The sequence below is a fragment of the Artemia franciscana genome, chromosome 7 (genome assembly GCF_032884065.1).
Source record: "Artemia franciscana chromosome 7, ASM3288406v1, whole genome shotgun sequence".
NCBI lineage: Eukaryota > Metazoa > Arthropoda > Branchiopoda > Anostraca > Artemiidae > Artemia > Artemia franciscana.
The window spans coordinates 24,450,789-24,472,474 of NC_088869.1; the positions used below are offsets into that span (position 1 = coordinate 24,450,789).

Here is a 21,686-nt window from a genome sequence, read left to right on the forward strand (position 1 = left end):
ATACTGAAAACCATTGATCATGGTTGGTTGAAGACTATTAAGAGGCTTATAAATTATTCTTTGATATTTTATGTGATATTTGAGGACTTCTTGACCCTTTAGAGAACATCCTGCTTTGTGTCGGTTTTGTGTTTTCAGTACAACGCAGGTTTATCCTAATTCTAAAGATATAGAGAAATACCACAGTTCAATTCATTTGAAGTAGTTTTGCCGATTAGGTTGTATAAACTGCGAAAAGACAATTTTGATCATTCTAATTTCAATTTCGGTCTTTATTTCTACCAGAAAACTTTTTTTTTAATTATTCAATTTAAGTCTTTGAACAGGTAAATACATATTTTCTGAAAAATGTTATGCGCCCTGGAATGAAAGAAAGCTCATAAAATTCAGGAAGTCTCTCCGGTTACTTTAGTTTAGCTGCAATGGGATATTGCAGCAGATGTTATCTTAATATTATTGCACACATTCATGAAATTGTCTTATACTGAAATATATAATACTGAATATATAGTCTAGACTGTCTAATCCTGTATTTGATATGGGTCTTCTGTAAAGAAAAGAGATGGAAATAAGGATAAAAAAAGTGAGGCAGTTCTCCATTGTTATGATAACTTTAGTTTATACAAATTGGTGCTTGGATATAAACAAGCCAGGTAAAATACATATTTCCATTATTAGACTGTGGTTTTCAGGGACCCTTATCAAGGTTCTGTATTTAGGAGAGGGAAAAGCACTGATACTCACACAGATTTCGTTTCTATCAGGAAGAGGTTTGACCAGTGTTGTAAAAATAATAAAATTTCAATACAAAAAAATACCGAAAAAATAAAAATGAAACTCGCATCATAATAACCTCCAAAATACTGCAATCACTGTAAACAGCCTGAATAAGTACATCGATATGGCAAAAAATTGTTTATGGTACACCAGATTGTCTCTCGTATAATTTTATTTTGACAAATAGATCTAGAAAAAATGGAATGCTATATTTATTTGAAAGAATTTACATAAATTGGATGGTGGTAGCAAAGTTACTGATAATTATGAAAACTGCGAATATGATTTCTGAAAAAAAGATGAAGTACCTTCCGACTATAGAGAAACCACAAACCAGAAACCATGTTCTGTATTTAGGAGAGAAAGACACACAGATCTTGTGTCTATCATGAGTTTTACCAGTGTTTTACACAAAAGCTCCTTTTTCTGATGGGAAATACTTTATTTTCATTTTTGGCACTTATTTATGTTCTTATAGCCTACTAATTATTCCAAGTAAATGATACAAAGGATTTCGCAAAGCACACTGAAGAGTGTTTCAAAGCTTAAAATTTTTCAAAGTGTTAGAAGTATAAAATAAGTATGTAGGCAATAGCGATGTTACGGACATTCACATCGAGACTCTACGTAAGAAATTAGAAAGGTCTTTTTTTCTCTTTGCAACTTGAAATTAACAAAATTATTTGTAAAGCTGGCAAAATATCTTAAACTAAGTACATTTTTCTCAGAAAGCCTTTCTGTCCTTCTTCACAAATACATGGATTTTGCCCTCACTCTCCGGTATCAAGGTCCAATTTATTACAATATACCCTTTGCTTCCAAGGAACTTGTATTAATTCTTGCAGCGTTTGATTTTTGAGGATTTCGTAGAAGCCTGCAAATAGAAAACCACCAATGGTCTAAAAAATTCCCCAAAAACTGGAGGGAGGGGTATTCTGGAAAAATATAGTTCCGCTAGATGATGTTCACCCCAGATCAGATCAAGCCTGTTAAATTAAAAGTCAATTTGAAGACCACCGTATTTTCTTAAGTAACAAATATATCATGCCAAAGAAAAGGTTTCATTTATTCCATTTCATGTACAAAGAATCGTTTGGTACTATTAGTTAATTTCAGTAGTAGACCTAAATGTTGGGCCTAGTGGCCCTATACCCCAAGCCCAACCATGAAAGTCAAAGATACCTCTTTTTTTAGTGAGTTGACAACTTCGAGTTAGTCAGGGATTAATTAGGGATTATTAATTAGGGCGTGACAATTGCAAAATTTTCGATTGGCCAAGATCAAAAGGAGTTAAAATCCTAAGGAAATTTGAGCTTAATATTTCAGGAATGACTAGAGCTAGTGTGTCATAATATTTCATCTTGCCTGGAGGGGAAAAAGAGGAACTGAAAAAAAAGGAGTGGTGCTACGTGAGGCTCAAGGGGGTTACATATACTTTGCTTTGACAATTTTAAAACTTTTTTATGCTATTAACAGCCAAGGTAAAATCTTCTATTCAGCCAAAAATTCTAAAATTTTGATATGGTTTTGATATGATTCTTTACTTTTCTTTGAAGAGCTTATTTTTTGTCAAACATTAAAAAAAATAATTTTGGGAAGAAGTAACCATCTGGAAATCCAGATTTAGCCCTTTTTCTTGTCCTTGGCGTGCCTTAACTGTGCATGGTGTGCAAGGAACAACTAAAAGGATTTAATGTTTCTAATTACCAGCTCTAAATTTTATCTCTCATAGGTCAATTTGTATTTAATCAGGAGTTAAGCAGGGCTATGGTCTATCCCCTTTTAAATGGATAAATTTGATGGACTTTGTATTAAAGAGCACAGGAAAAGCAATGGGAGACCATGGAATGAAATGTGGAGGAAAAACTCTCCTGGACTTAGATGATGGGCTTATGATTTAAGCATCATAGATGAGAGTGTGAACAAAATGAATGAACTTTTACAGGTTTTGCAAGTTCATAATGCTAGAATAGGTTTGAAAATCAATTTTAAGAAAACTAGGTCACTAAGGCTAGCAATAAGTGAAGATGAAATGGTGACATTGGGTAACGAAAAATGTGATCAGATGGGCAGATTCATTTACCTTGGTAGTATTAAGACTAAATACGAGGGAGCAGTGAAGATGTTAAAAGTAGAATAGCCAAGGCTTAGGGTGCCTTTTCTAAAATAAAAAAAGTTTGAAAGAATAAGAAGAAAAGTCTGCAAACGAAAATTATAAAATTCGAAGGTGCAGTGATGGCAGTAGCCAAATATGGCTCTGAAGCATGGGTGCTCCGAAAAGTGGATGAAGATTTACTAAATGCTTTCCAGAAAAATTGCCCACGGATTGTTCTGGCTGACTGATCGTATTTCGAACAGTAGGCTATACGTTTTCTCAATCCCGTTTTCTATGGCCTTAATACAAGATAGGTTGAGATGGTTATGTCAAGTACCGCGGATGAAGGATGACAGATTGCCAAGGTTGACCTTTTCAGCCAACTGTCTAGAGCTAAACGGTAAGCAGGTCGTCGTCTTCTGAGGTAGGAGGATATCATAAAAACAGATTTAAAGGAAAGAATTTTTGGGAGGGTGTAAAGAGGGAGGCTTTGAATAGGTTGAGATGGAGTAGGAGTATGTGTAGCTGTGTTGGCCTCAGGCTGCTTGGTGTTGCGATGATTTGTTGGTAGTAGTAGAAGTAGTAGAAGTATAATTCAAGCGAATTTATTGGCCAAGTTGTTGCACTGGTGTGCACTGGTTTATTATTACCAATTATTTTGAATGAATGGCCAATTTGAACCATATCTATGGATTATACAATTTAATTGAATGTCATGATTTGCAACGATTTGTAAAATCCAGGAGATTAGGGGTTTGAGCCCCCTTCCTCCCTCCGTAATGTTTGTCGGACTCGTAAAATCGTAACAAAAATAAATAAAAACAAATTTTTTATGCTTTTTTAGTTTTTTTGTAACCCCCCCCCCCCCCCGAAAAAATTCTTTGGTATCCATCCATCCCAAACCGACAAAAAATCCTGGATTTGACCCTGTTTATACCCACATTAGGTCGTAGGTAAAATCTGTATTAGTTAGTTAATGGGAACCCTGCTTTATCTATACATGTTTCTCAAAGAAAAATATATTGGTAAGTTGTTTGGCTTATCAGAAACACAGAGGGGTCAAGAACTTAAAAATACGCTTTCTAACAAGAAAGAAAAACGAGTAAACTGGCTTTTGTTAACTACGTTTACATGTTTTTTTTTTGTTTCTTTGCCATTATTTAAAAAAAGACTTTATTAAAAACTGGGTTTTAAAATAAAAGTAAAGAGCCATGTTAAAACATAGAGGGAGCAAAAATAAGATTCTAACAATTGAAACTGGAAACGAGTAGAAACTAATTCAAACGAAGGGATATGACCAAAAACGAATGAAAATATAGATGAAAAATCACATCAAATGACGAAGGCTACGAATGTAAAATTAAAACGAATATATGAATCTTAAACGAGCGGAAAGTAAAATAAACATTCACTTCAAGCTTAAACCAGACACACTTGTTTTATAGAAACATGGTTAGGGTTTCCTACCCCTTAAGCCTTATAAAGACCAGAGCATGATTTGATCATTGCTGAAAACGATTTGATTGCATGGAATTACTTGCATCTCTTTTTGCATGTGCATAGGAAATTGCAATTGTTCGTATTCTTAAAGACAATTCGAGCTCAATAGATCATACACTTCCGCGAGTTTTGCTTCGATATCTAACACCACCCTGGTGCTTTGCAAGAGCGAATTTTGGAAGTTCTTGAACAACAAGATGGCGTTGTCACCCAAAATTATCTCTAAAAACTCGTAGATATGACGATTACAGCGCCTCAAGTTATGCTTTAATTTTAATTCTGTACAGAGTCTATACAAACAAATTGGATAATAACTACATATACCATCACACTTTTACTCTCACTTATAACTCGACCAATATTTGTGATTGGAAAAAATGTACAATGGAATTGGCCTCTGTAGCAGACTCGTAAACAAGAATAACCCAGTGCTTCAATGATTCAATGGACGGAGCCCTCACTGAATATATTACACCCTTTCTGTCTTTACGTTCCTCCTCTTCCACTTCTGTTTCATACTGTAACACTGTAAGACAAATCTTTAAATGTACTTTAGCCCCTCAAAAATTTTGGTCCCTTAAGCGCTAAGGGATATTACCCCTTTGAACACTTAAAATATATTTTGGGAAATTCTACCCCCTCCCCGTCCCTATTAACGGTCAAATCGTCAAAAGGTGTCTTACTAGCACAATTGAAAAGGGTTTATGGCCTGACATTTGGACTGAATACTTGAATAAATCTAGCTCAGTATCAAAACGCAAGTGTTTTACGCCTTGACACTCCAACAACTCAACATTATATTTTATAAAATTACCCTTCCCCTCCCACCTCTTAAAACAAATTGTTTTTTTTTCTTACATTGACGTCTAAATTCTCGATAAATAAACTAATTGACCTACTTCTTATTTCATTATGGTTGTCTACTTTATTGAAAATACTGCCAACCGAGTACGAAAAGAAATCCTAAAAACTGGGCAATTCTGGATGAAGTATCTGTATTCCCGCTTGTACATAATTCGGGTACACTTCAGCCGATTTCTCATTTAAAAAAAAATGTGGAATGGACGCTTTAACACTATCCCTTCTTACAGCTTCCTGAATCTTTTTTTTTCAAAAAGGGCTCGGATCTTGCCACTATATAAGTGTACTATATCAATTAGAGCTAAGAAGATATTACCAGATGTAAGAGTATTGAAAGGGTCTCCAAACTCAGCCCTATAAGCATAAGTATTACGCAAGATAGAGTGAGCTTGGTAGGAAATCTGGTAGCACAGAGAGGGAAGCATCTCCGTTTTGTCCACCTTCCCCTCCTCACGGTTACTATTAGGAATGGGCACTATTTGCTCCTCTAAGAGCCTCTTGACCTCGCTTGGTGGCAGTTGATCAAGCACGAAATCTAGAAATTCAGCATTGAGTCAGAGATCAGCTATGAAACTATCTAACTAAGGTATAGGGAGCTAAATTAACATGTTTCACCACCGTACAAAACAAATATACCCCGTCTTGCTCACTTTCCTTTTGACCCATGTTAGCACACTGACTGTCGTCAAATTCCAATGGATGTGACAGAAGAGGATTCTCCGCTGAATCATTGAAGAGCACTTGAGCTGGAAATAATACAGCTAAGTGAACCTACAAAATAACTAGTTATTTCCCATTCGAAATGGTTTTTTTTTGTCCATAAAAAGAATATATTAGGCCGAAAAAGAATATATTATTAGTCTGTAAAAAGAATATATTATTGAGCTCGAAAACATAACCTCTAGCACTGGTAACCGCGGAGATGGCCGCTTGTATAGACATCCGGGAGATACTGGCCGCTTACAAAAAAAATTGAAAACAGTTGAGCAATCAATCATGTAGATCCGATTATTCCTGTCGTAAGATATTGATATTCCAGAAGTAAAAGTTTGACTCCAGAAGTAGCTCAATATTATAGTTATATAAAACCTGTTATCTCAGAGTTCACGATATACAGGGTAAGCATGTGTTTGATGGCCCTTAGTGATTTGAATCAACCCACTGGCTAGTCTGGGCGAAGAATGGCTTCATTGCTTTCTTTAAAATATATGTAATAATAAATTGAAGAGGACAGACGAAATCAATAAAACCGGGTGTGCATCTTTATTTTTGTGTCTCTGTTGAGTTTCGCTTGGTCCTGAAATCTGAATTGGAGTCTGCAACCTTAAAGTAGATCGGCGAACACAATTCTAATATTTTGCTTTCTTTATTCAAAAAATTATTTTCCTCGTGAAGGTCCGATTGGCCCTGTCTACCCAACCTGATAGTTTTACATCAGCCGGAGAAAAAGAGCAAACGACCTTGTGTAATGCTAAGGCTTCGAACTTTGTTTATGGTTTACGAACAGAAAGAAGAAAACTGGCCTTACATTTCGAGAACTTTATCTAACTGTCTCAAATAAGAATTTTGTTTTGCCTGCATTCTAGTGGCAATTTAAGCTTCAGAGAAATATTTTTGCTTCTTTAACCAGTAATAGTTTTCTCTAACAAGTTTGTCTTCTGGTTTATTGATCAGTAGGATAGATATAATTTTTTGGAAGAGGGGAAGGGTCGTAAGACATACAAACCTCATTTTCCTCACATTGGATACGATAAAGTTCACGTTGAAGCAAACTGGAAAAAATAAATTTACTGACCCTGTTTTAGGTGCCATCTTTTGATGCAAGTATTCTGCAAAATTTTTTGTCTTCATTGAGGTCTATTTATCCCTGTGTACCTGTATTATTTACTGCAAGTATATCATATACTTGTATATCATAATTTTAGGACAGTTTTCAAGAACCACGCATAAATATAGCAATATTAGTTCCAAATTTGCTTTTTGCGTTTGGGTTCAGCTGACAAAGGAAATTAATTAGTCTTGAGGGGGATCGCCGTTAAACTTCTTTGTCATCTTAAATCATTAAAGGAAGAAAAGAGTAGCGGCTATGCGTGTCTTTAAAATCATTATGCTGTTACTACTGCAGAGTAAAATCAAGGTTAAAGAAAATAAGTCGAAAATAAGTCGAAAATAAGAAATTAGGAAAACTGTGAAAGAGTTATCCGATGATGGAAGCACACATATACAACAGGCTAGGAATAAGAAGTACGAGTAATTGCTTACTGTGGACAGGGTCTGACATAGACCAGAGCCTGACACGTATCCACCCAAAATATCTGGAGAGGAAAGGCAATGAATTTGACCGACTAGCCCGCCATTCAACCAATTGATCTTGATAATATTGCTATTAAAATTTCTTCATTTTTTTGTAATTGCTGACTGACAGTGATTTTTTTTCGTTTGTTTTACTTCATATTTTTCAGCAGTTCATTCACCCTAATAAAAAAATTCAAAATAATAGCGTTAAAAAAATTTACTTCATGTCAATACTTTACCGACTCAAACTTTTCAGCTGACTGGCTTAAAACATCAGGAGAGGGGCTTCCCTTTCTCCCCATACGTGGTGACCCTGCCAACGACAATACTAAATGATACCATCTCACCCCTCGCAAGTGAGGGCATATCCACTAAAAATAGGCCTACATTATGAGGCTTTCCTGTCATAAGTACTTTTCAAGCGCAGTTTGAATATATATATATATATATATATATATATATATATATATATATATATATATATAATATATATATATATATATATATATATATATATATATATATATATATATAAGTAAAGATAGTTTTCAAAACTCATCAAGCATTGTTCACACAAAATGTATTGAATATCATCCACTAGGCGTACACAAGAAGGTTTTTTGTCTGGGGTACCTTTACTTGTATGAACTACATGTCTTTTCAGGAATGTATACGTAGATGTGTGATATTACTTGCACCGCAACCGGGAACTCTAATATAAAGTTTTTGATAATTTTTAATCGATTTGCTTCCTTATAAATTGTACTCAAGAGTAATTTGGTCCTCCATGGGGTGAAATCGCAGTTTTGTGCTGCAAAATAGCAGAAAGCCCCACTTTTCCGTGGCACAATATTTTCAGTCACTTTATAATAGCTGTATTAGTTTTTAGACCCGTTTGAGTCATCTAACTCCCAATGTTTTAGTATCATCAGTTTGGAACGATCAGCCTTGGAATAAACAAAAACAAATAAATACACATCCATCATCTTACTTCTGAGAAAAAATAAAAATTTCAAATTTTTTTTAGAAATGCACTTGAAACCTACACACTAGGGTTCTAAAATAAGTCGAATCATATGACATGAATTTCAATAAGATTGTTCATTTTTTAAATCAGGTAAATTTTCGCAAGCTCGTAGCATATGATCTGTAACACTAAAAGTAGCAAATTTAAAAAATTTAGAGTCAATATCAAAAGCGAATTCCTTTGATGTAGTAATTGGTGTCAAAACTCTGTCTTTAGAATTTTAATCGCTACTGGCTAAAGCCACCCTTTACTTGCAGTTCACGAACTGTTTGATTTCACACGATATGCTCTACCTGTATTTTTGAATATAGGTTAATATTCCAAAACCGAAGAAGTTTCTTCATTCCAATTATTTGTCTTAATTTCCCTTTGGTTCCTCAATTTTACGTGTGGTCGAAATTTTCCGGATATTTATCTGCAGAGTCGGGGGAATTTGCCTGGGAAGAATTATTCTAGGGGCAATTTTATGGTTGATAGTTTTTTTTTAGGGGGGCCCCAGTATTTGACAAGGGAAATATGCTACACTCAGAATAGGCTATAATTCCAACAGGAGCTTAAAAACATGAAGGCGGATAACGCTGTAAAAAAAAAATGATTTCTAAAAAAAAATTTTGCTGGACCAGTCAAAAACTCATTTTTTGGTTGAAATTGTAATTTGTGTCTATATTACTATAAAATTAATGAAATTATTTAGATGTGCGTTCTTTTCATTTCAAAAATGTAAATCTCAAGGTAAATAAATGTTATTGATCAAAACGGTTTGGCTTAGATTGGATTTTTCAATATCATATTAAGTTTGACTTTTGTATAATTTAAAGTAATGCGTTTGATAGTAATTCAAATAAAATATTAGAATTTAATAGAAAAATTGGGAAATAAAAATATATTTTTACTGTGAAAAGCGTTGAATTTACTTGTCTATACAGCGCTCACTTAGAATTTTCTGCTCAAATATTTTTAAGCTTATAGTCAATATTTCAGAACCATGTAATCTTTTTTAGCCATTTTTAAATAAATACAAGATGAATGGTGTCACTGTAAGATCTTATTAGACAGGACCTGTAAAAATCATTTCTGTACTGTTGCATACACAATAGAGAGAATATACACTAGCGACAAAGGGTATACTCTCCATCGAAATATGTACACAGATTTAAAGCCACACAAGATTCATATTCCGCATTCATATTGGTATTAACCAAGTGACATATAGCAATCGCAAAATCTGTCGGTCTGTCTGTCGGTCTGTCTGTCTGTCGGTCCCGGTTTTGCTACTTTAGGCACTTCCAGGTAAGCTAGGACGATGAAATTTGGCCAGCGTATCAGGGACGGGACCAGATTAAATTAGAAATAGTCGTTTTCCCGATTTGACGAACTGGGGGGGAGTGGGGGCCGGTTAATTCGGGACAAATAGAAAAAATGAAGTATTTTTAACTTAAGCGCGGGTGATGGGATCTTAATGAAATTTGATGTTTGGAATGATATTGTGTCTCAGAGCTCTTATTTAAATCCCGACCGGATCTGATGACATTGGAGGGAGTTGGAGGGGGAAACCTAAAATCTTGGAAAACACTTAGAGTGGAAGGATCGGGATGAAACTTGATGGGAAAAATAAGCACAAGTCCCAGATACATTATTGACATAATCGGAACGGATCCGCTCTCTTTGGAGTAGTTGGGGGGGTTAATTCTGAAAAATTAGAAAAAATGAGGTATTTTTAACTTACGAACGGGTGATCGGATCTCAATGAAATTTGATATTTAGAAGGATATCGTGTCTCGAAGTTCTTATTTTAAATCCTTACCCGATCTGGTGACATTGGGGAAAGTTTGGGGTGGGGGAACCTAAAATCATGGAAAACGCTTAGATTGGAGGGATCGGGATGAAACTTGGTGGGAAAAATAAGCAGAAGTCTTACATACGTGATTTACATAATTATAACGGATTCGCTTTATTGGGGGGGGGTTAATTCTGAAAAATAAGAAAAAATGACGTATTTTTAACTTACGAAGGAGTGATCAGATCTTGGAGTGGACGAATCGGGAAGAAGCTTGGTGGATAGAATAAACAAATGTCCTTGATACGTGATTGACAGAATCGTACTAGATTCGCTCTCTTTGGGGGAGTTGGGGGGGGGGGTCAGTGATTTGGCGAGTTTGGTGCTTCTGGACGTGCTAGGACGGTGAAAATTGGTAGGCGTGTCAGGGAGCTGCACAATTTGACTTGATAAAGTTGTTTTCCCAGATTCAACCATCTGGGGGGCTAAAGGGAGAGGAAAAATTAGGTATTTATAACTTACGAGTGGGTGATCGGATCTTAATGAATTTTGATATTTAGAAGGACATCGTGACTCAGAGCTCTTATTTTAAATCCTGACCGGCATTAAGCCTCTTATTTTCCTTTTTAAATCAATCTATTGATTCATAAAATTTTGTTAGAGCTCATACCATATGATCTCTTGGCTCTTAGCTCTTCTCGCCTCGTCACAAGTGCCATATGAGCTCTTAGCTCTTGTTTTTATGGCACTTGGTATTAACCAAGTGACATATAGCAATCGCAAATTCTGTCGGTCTGTCTGTCGGTCCCGGTTTTGCTACTTTAGGCACTTCCATGTAAGCTAGGACGGTGAAATTTTTCAAACCTATCAGGGACCGGACCAGATTAAATTAGAAATAGTCGTTTTCCCGATTTAGCCATCCGGGGGGAGAGTGGGGGACCGGTTAATTCGGAAAAAATAGAAAAATGAAGTATTTTAAACTTATGAGAGGGTGATGGGATCTTAATGAAATTTGTCGTTTGGAATGATATTGTGCCTCAGAGCTCTTATTTCAAATCTCGACCGGATCTGATGATATTGGGGGGAGTTGCAGGAGGGAAACCAAAAATCTTGGAAAACACTTAGAGTGGAGGGATCGGGATGAAATTGATAGAAAAAATAAGCACAAGTCCAAGGTATATGATTGACATAATCGGAACGGATCCGCTCTCTTTGGGGTAGTTGGGGGGGGGGCAATTCTGAAAAATTAGAAAAAATGAGGTATTTTTAACTTACGAACGGGTGATCGGATCTCAATGAAATTTGATGTTTAGAAGGATATCATGTCTTAGAGCTCTTATTTTAAATCCCGACCGGATCTGGTGACATTGGGGGGATTTGAAAGGGGGAAACCGAAAACTTGGAAAACACTTAGAGTGGAGGGATCGGGATGAAACTTGGCGGGAAAAATAATCACAAGTCCTAGATACATGATTGACATAAACGGAATGGATCCGCTCTCTTTGGGGTATTTGGGGGGGGTATTTCTGAAAATTAGGTATTTTTAACTTACGAACGGGTGATCGGATCTCAATGAAATTTGATGTTTAGAAGGATATCATGTCTTAGAGCTCTTATTTTAAATCCCGACCGGATCTGGTGACATTGGAGGGATTTGGGAAGGGGAAACCTAAAACTTGGAAAACACTTAGAGTGAAGGGATCGGGATGAAACCTGGTGGGAAAAATAAACACAAGTCCTAGATACATGATTGACATAAACAGAATGGATCCGCTCTCTTTGGAGTATTTGAGGGGGGGGTATTTCTGAAAAATTAGAAAAAATGAGGTATTTTTAACTTACGAACGGGTGATCAGATCTCAATCAAATTTGATATTTAGAAGGATATCGTGTCTCAGAGCTCTTATTTTAAATCCCGACCGGATCTGGTGACATTGGGGGGAGTTATTGACATAATCGGAATGTATCCGCTCTCTTTGGAGTATTTGTGGGGGGGGGGGGGGAGGATTTCTGAAAAATTAGAAAAATGAGGTATTTTGAACTTACGAACGGGTGATCGGATCTCAATGAAATTTAATATTTAGAAGGATATCGTGTCTCGAAGCTCTTATTTTAAATCCTGACCGGATCTGGTGACATTGGGGGAAGTTCGGGCTGGGGGAACTTAAAATCATGTCAAACGCTTAGATTGGAGGGATCGGGATGAATTTTGGTGGGGAAAATAAGCAGAAGTCTTACATACGAGATTTACATAATTGTAACGGATTCGCTTTATTGGGGGAGGGGTTAATTCTGAAAAATAAGAAAAAATTACATATTTTTAACTTACGAAGGAGTGATCAGATCTTCATGAAACTTCATATTTAGAAGGACCTTTTAACTCAGATCTCTTATTTTAAATCTCAACCGGATCAAGCGTAATTGGGGGGGGGGCAGTTGGGGGGACCGGAAATCTTAGAAAATATCTAAAGCGGTGAGATCCGGATGAAACTGGATGGGAAGAATAGAAACCTGTCTAAGATACGTGACTGACATAACCGGACCGGATTTGCTCTCTTTGGTGGAATTGGGGGGGGGGGTAATTTTGAAAATTGAGGTATTTGTAACTTACGAAAGGGTGACCAGATCTTAATGAAATTTGATATTTGGAAAGATCTTGTGCTTTAAAAATTTAATTTTAAATCCTGACCAGATCCTTTGACATTGGGGGGAGTTGGAGGGGGAAACCGGAATTCTTGGAAAACGTGAAAATTGGGGAATTTTTATCTTACGAATAGATGATCGGATCTTAATGAAATTTGATTTTTAGAAGGAATTCATGTCTCAGAGCTCTTATTTCAAGTCCCTACCAGATCTTTTGACATTGGTGGGAGTAAGGTAAAGGTAAAGGTAAAGGATACGGCATTAGACTTAACAGTCCTTACCGGCGGTGCTGATCTCCGTTTCTTGGCCCTTCAGCCAGGAAGTGCAATGGGGGGTTGGAGAGGTTGGTGGGAGAAGTTGGTTGGGAGTTGGAGAGGGAAATCTTGGAAAAAACACTTGTTTTTCAATCTATTGATTCATAAAATTTTGTTAGAGCTCATACCATATGATCTCTTGGCTCTTAGCTCTTCTCGCCTCGTCACAAGTGCCATATGAGCTCTTAGCTCTTGTTTTTATGGCACTTGGTATTAACCAAATGACATATAGCAATCGCAAATTCTGTCGGTCTGTCTGTCGGTCCCGGTTTTGCTACTTTAGGCACTTCCAGGTAAGCTAGGACGGTGAAATTTGGCAAGCGTATCAGGGACCGGACCAGATTATATTAGAAATAGTCATTTTTCCGATTTGACCATCCGGGGGGAGACTGGGGGGCCGGTTAATTCGGAAAAAATAGAAAAATGAAGTAATTTTAACTTATGAGAGGGTGATGGGATCCTTATGAAAGTTGTTAGTTTGGAATGATATTGTACCTCAGAGCTCTAATTTCAAATCTCGACCGGATCTGATGACATTGGGGGGAGTTGGAGGGGGGAAACCTAAAATCTTGGAAAACACTTAGAGTGAGGGATCGGGATGAAACTTGATGGGAAAAATAAGCACAAGTCCCAGATACATGATTGACATAATCGAAACGGATCCGCTCTCTTTGGGGTAGTTGGGGGGGAGGGCACTTCTAAAAAATTAAAAAAAATGACGCATTTTTAACTTACGAACGGGTGATTGGATCTCAATGAAATTTGATGTTTAGAAAGATATCATGTCTTAGAGCTCTTATTTTAAATCCCGTCTGGATCTGGTGACTTTGGGGGGATTTGGGAGGGGGAAACCTAAAATCTTGGAAAACGCTTAGAGTGGAGGGATCGGCATGAAACTTGGTGGGAAAAATGAACACAAGTCCTAGATACATGATTGACATAAACGGAATGTATCCGCTCTCTTTGGGGTATTTGGTGGGGGGGGGGTATTTCTGAAAAATTAGAAAAAATGAGGTATTTTTAACTTACGAAAGGGTGATCGGATCTCAATGAAAATTTATATTTAGAAAGATATCGTGTCTCAGAGCTCTTATTTTAAATCCTGACAGGATCTGGTGACATTGGGGGAGTTGGGAGGGGGAACCTAAAACTTGGAAAACAGTTAGAGTGGAGGGATTGGGATGAAACTTGTGGGAAAAATAAGCACAAGTCCTAGATACAAGATTGACATAACCGGAACGGATCCGCTCTCTCTGGGGTAGTTGGGGGAGGGGCTAATTCTGAAAAATTAGAAAAAATGAGGTATTTTTAGCTCACGAACGGGTGATCGGATCTCAATGAAATTTGATACTTAGAAAGGTATCGCGTCTCAAAGCTCTTATTTTAAATCCTGACTGGATCTGAAAACGTGAAAATTGGGATATTTTTATCCTACGAATCGATGATCGGATCTTAATGAAATTTGATTTATAGAAAGAATTCATGTGTCAGAGCTCTTATCTCAAATCCCAACCAGATCGTTTGACATTGGGGGGAGTTGGAGGGGGAAATCTGGGAAAAACACTTGGAGTGTAGGAATCGGGATGAAGCTTGGTGGATAGAATAAACAAATGTCCTTGATACTTGATTGACAGAATCGTACTAGATTCGCTCTCTTTGGGGGAGTTGGGGGGAGGGGTTCAGTGATTTGGCGAGTTTGGTGCTTCTGGACGTGCTAGGACGATGAAAATTGATAGGCGTGTCAGGGAGCTGCACAATTTGACTTGATAAAGTCGTTTTCCTAGATTCGACCATCTGGGGGGCTAAAGGGAGAGGAAAAATCAGAAAAAATTAGGCATTTATAACTTACGAGTGGGTGATCGGATCTTAATGAATTTTGATTTTTAGAAGGACTTCGTGACTCACAGCTCTTATTTTAAATCCTGACCGGCATTAAGCCTCTTATTTTCCTTTTTAAATCAATCTATTGATTCATAAAATTTTGTTAGAGCTCATATCATATGATCTCTTGGGTCTTAGCTCTTCTCGCCTCGTCACAAGTGCCATATGAGCTCTTGTTTTATCAGCAACTGAACTAGGCTGCGACGACACGACTCAGAGTCCTTACGCTCGGTATGAAGTATGTGCCATGTTTTGAGAAAAGAAGCCGCTACTGTATATTCTCTCTGCTGTGGTTATATGATTGTTTCGGTTCCACTCGGAAACCGACGCTTATACAAACTACAATGATGAGTGTGAACATCTATCTCTGAGCGGGAGAAGGATCGGTTCTGGCTTAAATAAGAAATTATCAAATGATGACCGTTCAAAGTTGCTATTGTATCCAGTTTGGATGAGATAAACGTAATCCAAGTAGTCTTGGAAGTGTTAATCTCTGTGATATTTCTAATTTCTATGGATGAAACACATTTGATATTCATTGTCTATTAATCAAGGTTGCCACAGTTAATGATTCAATTTGAAATCTAATTGAAATCTAAATTTCAACTTCTGAAAAAAATTAGAGATCCAATAAGAATCTTGAAATTAAACAGAATTTTTCTTCGACAAATTGAATTATCATTTTGGGTCTGTAAATCCAACATTTTTTTAATAATTTGGAAATTCAGTAATGATTAGTGAATTTCAAGAGGCCTTAAATATTAAATTCCAACGATTTTCATATGTTGAATTTCCAAATTTTTTGTTGATAAACATTATAAAGTATTTTGTTGAGTCTAAAATAATTTCTTTTAGAGTGCAGAGACATAAAATTATCACCGCTTCCTTACCCTCCACAAAATTTGAACTCTCCTTAACCTCCTCCATACACTAGCTAAAATTTCCAGTTGCAGCCCCTCCAAATCCCCTTCCAAAGTTATTGTATATATGATGTTTTGATAACCTGAATATGCATAGTCGTAATAGCGAACAAAAGCGTCACTTGTAACATGGTTTATAAATCCTGTTTGTACCTGCAAATGATTTGGATGGCACTTAGATTGATAACTACACAGGAGAAAAAAGAGCGCTCCTTTAATCTTTATTCGATGGACCTAAAGTAGAATTACATCTACCCCTTCCCAAAGGAAAATCTAAGATCGACAATTATCTCAAAATTCAAAATCAAAATTAAAGATCAACTTGGTCCCTCAGCATCCCTAAAGATTTCAACTTGACCTCCCAACTCTTGAAAAGATTCAAATTGATTTCTGAAGCCAATTTCAAGTTACTGCTGATAAGACTGTTTGATAATTTGGCAACAAAAAGATTTTTTACTTTACTTCGCTGCTAAACTTTGAATATATTCCAAATCTTACAGTGGCTTATGGTATTAAAGTGTGTAGCTTCATCGGAGACTAATAAAATGTATTCCCTCTCCCAACGCACAGTTTGAAATCCTTATGCTCCTTGTCTTTTGTTCTCAGGTACTACCTTGAAGTTTCCTGAGTCGTTTCCTGTGTATACCTGCAGAAAATTATGTGAGCCTTGACCTAATTGACAATCCCTAAGAGTTTCTAGCTAATCAGAGAACCATTATATCAAACAAGACCACCTTTTCCAATATCCTTGAAGCAATGGGTAATTTAAATAATTAAGGCCATTGTCCTTTGGGATGCAGGGGTGATATCTATTTCGAAGGAACAATTGTTAAGCTTTTTTATGGTTCTGAACAAAATGGCTACCTAAATTTTTTTATCCAATACCCTGGGGAGTTTTGGGGACTGCATAGCACAAAAAAGACTGAACAAGGACTGGTTGCTCTCTTATAACTGTTGGTCTTAAAAGTGAACTATAACTTTGTATTTCTAATGAGTCACTCCCAAGTTTTGACAACAAAACCTTTTATATGAAGTGGTCAAGGAAAAAAATATAGTAAAATTGAGTGTACATGGCTCTATTCAAAAGTAATACTATCTAAAGCTAATATCAAACTATTTCTAGCCAAATATATTCTAAACTAATATATTCTACCCTAAAGACTATCCCGTAAACGGTTACAATTAATAAAACATATTTTGAAAAAAAAATCGACCACATGTTTAGTTTACCAAGGTTAGCTTACCAATATCTCTAATATTTTTTGGTCATGCCATAACTCGCAGGATTAACGCCGAGCTCATCCGACTCTAGGTCTGTTTGGTTCTATGCACGACTTATTCCAAAATTTTCATTCTGATAGTGATTAAAATATTTTTCAGATCCCATTTTTGATGCTTTCGCAATAGCTGGAACAACAGTTAAACTGCCTTGCTCTCCTGCTCAACAGGCTCAATTGAAGCCTCAGCTTATTTTATGGTACAAGGAACCACACAAAACTCCATTTCTGAGGTAGGTGGCATAACATTTAAGCAAGCATTTCTACTGAAAACCACAAAGTAAGGTCTAGGTTTACAGCTCAAATACAAATGAAAGAAAAGTCGGTAAAAGAAGAAAATTCCAAAAAAGCAAATGTGGGCTTCTCCTGGAAGTAGAGAACTTGTAAGGAAAATTACATTAACTCTGCTTACACATATTAACAGAAACACGAGCTAAATCAAAATAACATGTATAGGATAAAATCCATTGACACAGAAACTTGAGGGTCGTGGCAAAAAATTGTTTGCGTGTAACTGAGCCTCATGCAGCCCAGCTCGTGAAACGGAGCCCTCGTGCGTCTGACCCTAAGTGGAAGTGAATCCCATTTAACTAGAACCTCGTGCGAATTGACCCCATTTAACTAAAACGCCCATAAAACTGAACCCTCGAGTAGCTGAAACCTTTTTAACGTGATCCCCGTGTACCTCAATTCCCGTTTAACCCTATTTAACTGAGCCCTCATGCAACTGCACCCTTGTACAACTGAACCCTCATTCAATTGAACCCTGATGCAACTGAACTTTCTTGCTACTGAACCCCTGTCTAAATGTACTCCTCTGCACCTCAACTCATGTGTAACTCTGCCCCGTTTAATCGAGCTTAGTTTTAACTGAATTTCTGTGCAACTCAACGTTATTTAACTGAACCATCGTTCCACCGAGTCCCCGTTGAAATTAAACGCCGTTTGAATCAACTCCGTTTAGATCAAGCCTTGTTTGACTCAACTCAGCCCAAGGTCTAAAAATAAGTTTGAACTACTGCTGATTAGAAGTTCAAAATACGCTTTTCGCTTCGTTCACAGTTTCTAATTCATTTGACCCGTTTGTGTGACTCCCGTCCCGAACTTTTCCAAATTGAAAGAAACTTTCAGGAATGGGTCTATTGCAAAAAGTGCTGCCCAATTAAGTATTTTATGGTTTTGTTGCAAACTGTGATCTTTTTAATTAGTGCTCGAATAAAGATTTGCCAAGAGGCAAGTGAAAACAAAGATTTTTATACCCAGTTCCCTAAGCTATTTCACTTTAACTTTTGAAGTCACTTAAATGCACGTTGTTTGGGTTATTTTTACATAAAATCACACATGAATAGGGGTGGAAGAAATAAAGCACTAATTCTGACAACCGGGGATGATTACCCATTTCAACACCCCTACAATTCTACAGTGACCTATAGTGCTGGAGAAGAAAAAAAGAAAAAGAGTACATGTCCAGATATCAAGCATTTCTTCATAATTCCCAAAAATTTGTTTTGAGATTAATTTTTGTGTTGAAATGAAAATAATTAGTATGTAAAATTAACGAATCAGCTTTGTATTTGAATGAATTTTTCACTTTGTGGTTTTTTTCAGAACGGTTTTCTTCTGTTTGAGAAATGGAGAATTCCAGAGGGAGGTTTTAAACAACGGTTGAAGAGTTTTCGATCATAGGAATTTCAGTGGTAGACCTTTTGTGGTTTTAAGCCATTACAACCCAGAAATGATATTAAAGTAGCATTTTGGTACCACAAGGAATCCTGTGATGTAGTGTTTTCATGAAAAAAACTATAAGAAGCACGTAAATGTAAATAATAGCTTTCAAACGGCCTTAGGCAGCTCTCTAAGATATTCAATTCCCTATTAGTACTGCAGACATAAAACAGAAAATAGGAGACTTACCAGTGTTTCCAGCTCTTTTTAGAAATTACCATACACTTGTTTCCGCAATAAACTTCTATTATTAAGAAGAATTTAAACAATATCTTTCATTCCTTAATCAGCATTAACGACTAGTTTTTCTTCAAACGAGGGTTCAATGGCAGGGATGTTAAATTGCCTGTGGTTGTAGCTGAATGGTTCCTGAGTTGGACGAGGATTCAGTTAAATGCAGGCTCAGTTCCTCAAGGGCGCAGTTGTATGGAGTTCAGTAAAATGAGGGTTAAATTGCAAGGAAATTGGGTTGTATGAGCTTTTAGTTGAAGAGGACTGAGTTGCATCGAGATTCAGCTGCACAAGAGTTTAGTTGCACAAGGGTTCAGTTACAAGAAGGGCGATTTGCATAGGGATTGAGTTAAACGGGGTTCAGGTACACCGGATTTGACCTGGGTCAGATGCACGAGGGCTTTGTTGCATGCGTAAATTTGTATGGGGTTCAGTTACAACATGATCATTTTTAATGGAACAAAACAAAATAATACAAAAACAATCGCTCATCCATGGAAAAATAGATCGGCACTAAGGTATAACAACCTAATTAACAGGGAACCACATCCCTGATATTCTAAAACCTTTCTCAATTATCCATGCACATCATCAGGAACTTTTCAAGTCTCTTATACCTCCCAAACCTTTCTTTGATAGCAAATTTATTATTTATCCATTTTTCTGAGGCTTCGCCCCAAACAACGATTTCCTTTAGTTTATTGATTCCATACACTTCCTCAAAAATGAACCTGGCCCTTCTTCTTCCCAAAAATAGAACAGACTCTTTGACCATAGTATAGAACCTGAGTGACTGGCTCTCAGTCACCCTTACATACTATATCATGATCTCCGCAGGTTTCTTATAGTGGGAGGGAACTACCATGTTCTATTAAAATCTCGATTTTCTTCGTAATAGTAGCAGGTCCATTTTTTAGTCTATTTCATTTTCTTCTTTAATCAGTGTTTTTTTGTGTCAAAGGATAAAGCTATTGTTTTATATTTATTTTTGTATGATTTTTATTTTTATTTTTAAACTATGCTGCTTTCAAGTAAAAGAAAAAAAAATTGTTTTACAAAATTTCATTCGCCGCCACCATGGCCCCTTGGGGTGGTGGGGGATGACCTTCAGCTGGTTTTAATTTCGAGATATTTTGCATTGAAAAACACTGCTAATTTTATTTATAATCTGAATAAAGTAATGTAAATTCACGAGTAACACCCCTATAGCTCACTATCCGGACCTAGTACTCTTGAGGCTCGTCGAGGCAACAATTATAATACACTTGATATTTTTCTTAAAAAGTGTTTAAATGAAAGTAGGGTAAAAACTAAATTCCCTGTCGGTGATGCAGTTCGAGTTAATTGAACTACTAACGCTTTTGAAAATGCAAACTAATTATAATCCACAGAGCTTTTTAAAGTGTCAAAGTCCTGGACGCTAAACCTGTGACATATCACTTATAAGATACCAAAGGTGAAGAAATTCTTGTTGGATTAGATAACTATGAACTTCAAAGAGTCAAAACCAATAAAGGAATCTATTAGATTACAAAGACATTAAATAGTAGAACTCACAAGGGCAAGAGACAGTTTCTAGGTCGTTGGCTAGGATACAACTTCGATTTTGTTTCGTTGGTAGCAGTTGAAGACAAAGGTAACGGCTGATGATTTCTATTTAACATTTATGTCCAGTGTCTCCGACCCTCTGTACGCCTATATGGATTTGAATAAAGGAAGGCGACTTTTGGACTGAACGTTTCCCCACCATCAAATTTAAGGGAAAGTATGAAGTTGCCCTTGTTGGTTGTATTCTCAAGACTAAATATATTTTGTGAAAAGATCGGTTTGGCTGTGATTATATGTCAGTTATGATTCATTCAAGATGGCTAATAAAAAACTGCATTCGTTTTTCCTGATGTTGATTGTTATGCTGCTGCTCTTAGACTCTGATAACTCTTAGATCTGGTTCGTGGAAGGTGAAGTACAAAGGTTGCTTGGCAATGCCCTGCTATTGTATAGGCATTTGGTTTGTAAGGTCATTTTGCTCTGCACTACCATGGGCTAAGAAATAGATTGTGCTGGCTTTCGTTGATTTTTTTTTTAAACACTACTCGATTGGAGCTCTGTCAAAGACTCTAAAGAAAGTGTTTCGAAAAATTTCAGATCCGGTGTAGAATCCCTCGGCGAGTGATTGAAGTTTCGACTAAGCGGGAAAGATTCAAAGAGTTTGAGATATACCTTATCACTCCTCAGTCTCTACTTGGAACAGAAACGAAAGACATCACTATTGTTACCGCAGAACAAGAGCAAGAGGAAACAAAAGAAACAAGAGAGAGAGAGAGAGAGAGAGAGAGAGAGAGAGAGAGAGAGAGAGAGAGAGA

At 36.7% G+C, this 21,686-nt stretch overlaps 1 protein-coding gene and 1 non-coding gene across 2 annotated transcripts in view; both read left to right on the forward strand.

Moving 5' to 3' along the window:
- Window positions 1–423: 423 nt before the first annotated feature.
- LOC136029634 (nephrin-like) overlaps window positions 424–21,686 on the forward strand; it is a 225,769-nt gene continuing 204,506 nt past the window's right edge. Inside the window, exons 1-2 of the mRNA XM_065708135.1 lie at window positions 424–653; window positions 17,471–17,600. Of these exons, the coding sequence (XP_065564207.1) occupies window positions 563–653; window positions 17,471–17,600 (221 nt within the window). The 5' untranslated portion in view covers window positions 424–562. The remainder of the gene's footprint in view (window positions 654–17,470; window positions 17,601–21,686) is intronic.
- LOC136029781 (small nucleolar RNA U3) lies at window positions 15,442–15,646 on the forward strand. The gene has a single exon (XR_010618108.1). It is a non-coding gene; the product is annotated as a small nucleolar RNA U3 (small nucleolar RNA).